Below are 6,385 nucleotides of genomic sequence, written 5' to 3' on the forward strand. Positions count from 1 at the left end.
AATAGATTTCTGAACTCTTTAATTATATTATTAATTTACTAGCTGGCAAACCAACGTTTCCCAACATAAAGTCAATTATTTTTTGTCTTTCAACTCGTACCCCGAGTAAGGTTGCTATGGGCACCACATAACATTTCTTCTGGCGCCAACAGATTGCGTTAAAGTCACCCCACAATCTCTCCAAATTAAAAAACCTCCCTAACTTTGCACTGGCTTTTTCACTGTACTCGCAGCAGGATGCTCTTTTGCCTTGCCCCACAGTCCGGTTTAATCCTCCAGAAAGAATATTTTTAGAGGCACATCGGATTGAATCATTTTCATCTGAGCACACCATTTCCAAATGGCCGCACAGGGTCCTAAATCCGGCCGCTGCGGACCAGGACAAGCAGGTGTCCTCCGCAGCAGAGTCGTGGGACTCCTGAGCATTCATAACTGGACGTCGGAAAGCCAGAAAGAAAAGTCGAACACGCAAGGACAGGTATAACCCCGCACCCGTGCGCGGGAGAGGCCGCGATCGCAGCGAAGGATTCCATCCTTGGGCTTGGGGAGGTCCTAGAAAGGAAGCAAACGCTGCTTTCCCAGTCAAGTCAGAAAGCAGGACGCACAGGGTCGCAGGTCAGAAGTTGAATTGCAACCCAGCCTGCGCTACGTCCCAGCGCCTTCCGCAGCCCGGGTATCGCCGTGGCACCGGGCTAGGAGAGAACAAGGCTGGCTGGGGCAGGAGAAACTGTGAGTTGCCACGGCCGGAGAGCCGCCCCCGGCGAGGGCAGACGCGACCCCCGCCGCCTTCCGAGCGCGAAGCCAGGAGAGCGGGGCGCGGCTGCCGCGACGCTGCGCCCCGACCCCGGCCCCGCTGCCCGCGCTTCGCTTCGCCCTTTCCACGGAGGGCAGCTCCCAGCCGCCGCAGCCCAGCCGCCGTACGCCCCGGCACCGGCCGCCCGGGGGTACGCCTGGCCCGCTCCCGGGAGGCTGCCGGGGTCTCCGCAGCCGGACCGACCCTCGCCCCCCGGCGCCGGGACAAACTTCCTTCGTCCTGGGCCCCCAGCCGCGCAGGCTGCCAGGCGGCTCACTCTGCAGGCTTCCCTGGGCTCCGGCTGCAGGCGCCCTCGCCCGGCAGTGCGAGCTTTCCTCCCTGCCCCTCTCCAACCCCGAGCCCCGGGCGAGCGCCTAGCGGTCCCCGCGCCTCCGCTCCAACAAAGCCGGCGGCCGGGAGGCGAGCCGCCGAGGGGCTGAGAGGGGCGCCGTGGGCTGCAAGAGCCCCGCAGAGGCATCCCTGGGCCGGGCGATGGTAGCGCGAAGGGGCAGCGGGGACGTGGCGGGCGAGAAAGGGGAAGAAAGTGTCCTGCTCTCGGCGCGAAAGCCCTCTCCGAGGCTGATCCTCGCTGCCCTGCTCCCCCTGCCCGAGCGCTGCCTGGCGGTCTGGGTGGGAGTTGGCGGCGCCAGAGGAGGAGGCTGGCGGGGGACGCAGCGGCCTGAAGGGCGAGCCGCTCCCTTACCTCTGTCCAGAGTGAGCGGCTGGACCACTGTCAGTGTCGCCATGTCTGCCGTGGGAGCCGAAGTGACGCTCGGCTTCAGCATCAGCAACCGCTTGTAGTGAGAAAAAGAGGAGGAGACTGGGGGCGGGGGTGGTGAGGGAAGACGGAAAGGAGGGGGAGGAGGGAAGGTGGTGGTGGTGGTGGAGGAGAAGAGAGCCTGGGTGGGTTGGCAGCCAGATGGAGACGCAACTGTTCCGCGGCGGGCAGACCTTCAGATGCGGCGTGAAGCTGAGCAGGTATGGGAGAGCGAATGCCTCGCTGGCTCTGGGAAGGAACTTTGCTGTTCGACCCGAGGAGCGCCGGATGGGTGTAGCTAGTGTGTTGCTTTCTTTCAACTTTCCACTCGAATAAAATGGTCACGGCGTGCGGGCGTTCGGGGGAAAGGAGAAGAATGAAAGGGGATAGAGGGGAGGAAGGCAGAGAGATTTTTTTTTTTTTTTTAATTAAGAGAGTTTGTCAATCCTCTAGTTGTAATCGAGGGGATGTAATCCCATCCCCCTAGAGAGAAAATGCTTCTAGTTCAGAAATGTTGGGTTTTAATTGTGGTTGCTGTTAATTTCTGTTAAAGTTTATTTTGGAACGTTGACTCTTAAGAGTACACAAGATAACTGACGTAAAGCCAGGGTTCCATCACCACTAGGTCTCCATTAAGGACCTGAGTATATTGCCTAGAAAACAACTTATTTTATAAGTAAACTTCTTTAAAATGGTTTTAAATTAAAAATCGCAAAGAGAAGTTTCTATCACAAAGTTTGAAAGACACGTACCTAGCACTTTTCCAGCTTGTTCTATAGCCAGTGGTTACTCAGGGTTGCCACTTGCTGGTTAATTAACATATTTGACAGGAATTGGGGAATTCAGTACAGTCCCTGCCTTCCAGTAGCCAGCTATCTAGTGGGAGAGGATGTTTTTAAAAGGGTGACTTTAGAGTCAGTCAATCAAGATTCAATGACTAGAACTTTCAAATATTGGTTGTGACCCCTTCACCTAACAGATTGCTTTCACTGTCTTGCCACATAGGGACTCTCATTTTGATCAAGAAACTAAGATATAGATATCTTATGTAACCAAAATGGTGATGACTATGAGTTCAGGATTGGAAATGACAAAGCTGCCTCCTTCCCTGTCCTTATGACAGGGCAGAATTGTTTTGGCTAGCAGTATACTCCTGAAGACAGACACTGTTTTACAGCAAAATATTTGCACATAATCTACATCATTGTCTTCTGATTACAATATGGATGGTTTCTGAAGACCTTTCCCATCTCATGGTTTATGTTTGAAAAAACAAACAAACAAGATTTCACGAGTGATTTGAGAAAGTCAAAGATGATTGGTCAAACCCTAACAGACCTTAAAGACATACCTAAAATAATAGTTCTTGCTTATAATAGCGTGCTTGTATTTTCATTTAGTGTCTAGAAAGAACCCTGATCTTGAAATTCAAGTCTTAGTTATATGCTCTCCAGAAACCACATAATCTCTCACTGATCCCCAGTTTCTTCATCTGTCAAACAAGGACACTTTTAATCTTCAAGCTTATTGAGAGTCTGTAAAATGAGGGAATTAATTCTTGCCTGCAAGCTTACTGAGTTTTGTGAGGGTCTAATGAGATCATGCACATGTATGTGCTTTGAAAACAGTAAAATATATACAAATATATGCATACAACAAACACACATTACACCTGAACTGTATGGCAAGCACTGTGCTAGGTGCTAGCCAAACAAAGTTGAATAAGACATGGCCCTTTTTCTAGACAGTGCTCAGTACAAGTTGGGAGACAAATAATGAGCAGGCTGTGAGAATATGAGTAAGCTCTGAGCAAAAATGAGAGCAGTAAGTACTCTAAGCACCATGGAAAGGATATACTGGGAGAGAGAGAAGAAGCAACAATTCTGCCTGATTATCATTATTCATATCCCCTAAATTAAACAATAGAAAGAAGTTGAATTGTGGACAATAGCAACAGAGTATGTGGCAGGGCTTTGCACAAAATATCAAACCTCATTCAATAATTTAGGGTGAAAAGAATATACAGATCCTTTGACCACTTGAGTAGTTCTTAAAAACATACGGTATCATGAATATGTATTTGAGTGGCTTGATTCATAATTCTAAAAGCCATTTCAATGCAAATCCCAGACTGTGAAGTCCAAGAAAGTTGGCTTTTTGTCTTTTGGTTTCCTGATGTATTCTCAGCACCAAATATTTAATAGCATGTTTCTGGACTTAGGCTTTGAGCTCCCTAATTGAAAATTTATTCTACCATTCTCCCTCTGTGTTGACTCTGGAGAGTTCTTTTAAGAATTGAAAGAGAAAGTAAGAGGAAGAACAAATCACCATATATCTTTGCAAAGAGTTGGACATTTTAATTATTGTTTCTAGTAGTGGCAAATTCAATGCTTTTAGCTTATGTCTGCACAGGTGTAGAAAATGAATAGTAAATATTATCTGTTATGAAGGATGAGTAGCTACTGTCTTTCCAATAACATTTGTGAATTTCTATTTGAGATATGTATAAATGTAAAGTGAAAGTCACTCAGTCATGGAAGAAAAGCTATGACCAACCTAGACAACATATTAAAAAGCAGAGACATTACTTTGCCAACAAAGGTCCATCTAGTCAAAGCTATGGTTTTTCCAGTAGTGAGAGTTGGATTATAAAGAAAGCTGAGCACCAAAGAATTGATGCTTTTGAACTGTGGTGTTGGAGGAGACTCTTGAGAATCCCTTAGACTGCAAGGAGATCCAACCAGTGTATCCTAAAGGAAATCAGTCCTGAATATTCATTGGAATGACTAATGCTGAAGTTGAAACTCCAATACTTTGGCCACCTGATGTGAAGAACTGACTCACTGGAAAAGACCCTGATGCTGGGAAAGATTGAAGGCAGGAGAAGGGGATGACAGAGGATGAAATGTTTTGAAGGCATCACCAACTCAATGGACATGAGTTTGAGCAAGCTCCAGGAGTTGGTGATGGACAGGTAAGCCTGGTATGCTGCAGACCATGGGATTGCAAAGAGTCGGACACGACTGAGCAACTGAACTGAACTGATTTGAGATATGTATAAACATTTAAAAAAAAAGTCCTTAATCTCTTTTATTGCTTTGGTAGATAATTACCATTCTTGTGCTGTGTGCTGTGCTGTGCTTAGTCACTCAGTCGTGTCCAGCTCTTTGCAAACCCATGGAATGTAGCCAGTCAGGCTCCTCTGTCCATGGGGATTCTCTAGGCAGGACTGCTGGAGTGGTTGCCATGCCCTCCTCCAGGGGATTTTCCCAACCCAGGGGTCAAACCCAGGTCTCCTGCATTGCAGGGGGATTCTTTACCGTCTGAACCACCAGGGAAGTCATAGGTTCCTGAATAATCAGGTTGCTTGAATAACTGTCTGGATCACTCCTGTAGCAGCCACAGTGTTCCATCAAGGTCAGTACACTTGATCTAGTCAAGTATACTGAATATGCTTTGCTGATTGTGTATTAATTAGGAAATTATCAAAGACACCTGTGATTATACTTTTATCTTAGCTATTTGGTTACACAGTCAATGTACTTTTTCATTAAATTATATGTAGCATATAATTATAAATAAATTAATTATAAATAAATTATACATATGAATAAATTATATGTAGCATATATATACTTCTGTGGCATATTTATTTTCAATGAAATTCATTAATTCAGAAATACTTACTGAACACTTTCTGTGTGCCGGGCTTAGGGCTAGGTTGGTTTCTCTTTCCTTATCTTTTCAGCCTAGAGGATTAGGTATTATTATCCCATTTTATAGATAAATAAACTGAGACTCAGAAAGGCTAAGCAACTTGCTTAAAAATAGTGGCACCTGTATTCAAGAGCCCCTGTTTGTTCTACTGAAAAACATACTTCATCTTGCACTATTCAAGATTTAGTGATTTCAGCCTTGTATTTTGGAGTGTGTTCATATGTGTGTGTGTGTGTGTGTGTATCCTTTATCTTTTCATGTTATGCTTGAGATATACTCAGAGAGAGAAATGCATGGAGGAAATTTAGGTCAAACGAAAGAACTACAATACTGGTTCCATTTTATATAAATACAGGTTAATATTAAAATGACTATCTGCTTTGAATATAAAATCTGTTCTTGTTAAAAAATTCATTCAAAGTTACGTTAAGGTCTGTTTCACTTATTTGAATCTTTGTGAATTATATGACAAAATCAAGAGAAGGTTTGCATAAAGCATTAGCATACTAAGAAAATGTGTTTAGTTAGACTATAAATGTAGTATAATAAGCACAGTTTCATATGAAGAAAATAGCACCTTCAAACTGGAATTCTTTCAGCCTTGGGTGTTAGAAATTATTTTTGACTGATTCAAGATATCACGTTATCTTCTTTAATTCTCACAGCTTAGTCAAAATAGTGCTAGATTAAGATGAAGTGCCAACCTATACTTTGGAATATAAATGTTTGTGTGTGTTTTTTAAATAATCATTGAGAATCTTATTATATTTATTTTTCCTTAGACTTTTTTAAAACCGAGTGGCAAATATGTTCATGGCAAAATATCTGAATCTTAGACTTGTTTAATAACTATTATCTGTTTGTTCATTCAGTAAATACTCTACTTACTATGTCGCAGGTGCTGTTCTAGGCACTGCTATATTGTAGCGAACACGAAAAGGCCCTGTTCTCACATGGCTTATATTCTATAAGGGGAGAAAGACAATAAACAAACTAAGAAACAAACAAGAAAGAGATTAATTAGTGACTATGTGTTGTGCAAAGAATGAATAAAGATTGAATTGAATCTAGAATAATGTCAGGATTACAAAAGACAGAGATAAGGGAAAGGGGCATTC

At 44.2% G+C, this 6,385-nt stretch overlaps 1 protein-coding gene across 2 annotated transcripts in view; it reads right to left on the minus strand.

Annotated features, from left to right (window-relative positions):
- Positions 1–1,787, minus strand: part of LIN7A (lin-7 homolog A, crumbs cell polarity complex component) — a 160,392-nt gene extending 158,605 nt beyond the window's left edge. Inside the window, exon 1 of one of the 2 annotated variants that reach the window (XM_024991836.2) lies at positions 1,497–1,566. In XM_024991836.2, the coding sequence (XP_024847604.2) occupies positions 1,497–1,539 (43 nt within the window). In that variant the 5' untranslated portion in view covers positions 1,540–1,566. 2 annotated transcript variants of the gene reach the window in all.
- Between the last annotated feature and the right edge of the window lie 4,598 nt (positions 1,788–6,385).

Source organism: Bos taurus, chromosome 5 (assembly GCF_002263795.3).
Source record: "Bos taurus isolate L1 Dominette 01449 registration number 42190680 breed Hereford chromosome 5, ARS-UCD2.0, whole genome shotgun sequence".
Classification (NCBI taxonomy): domain Eukaryota; kingdom Metazoa; phylum Chordata; class Mammalia; order Artiodactyla; family Bovidae; genus Bos; species Bos taurus.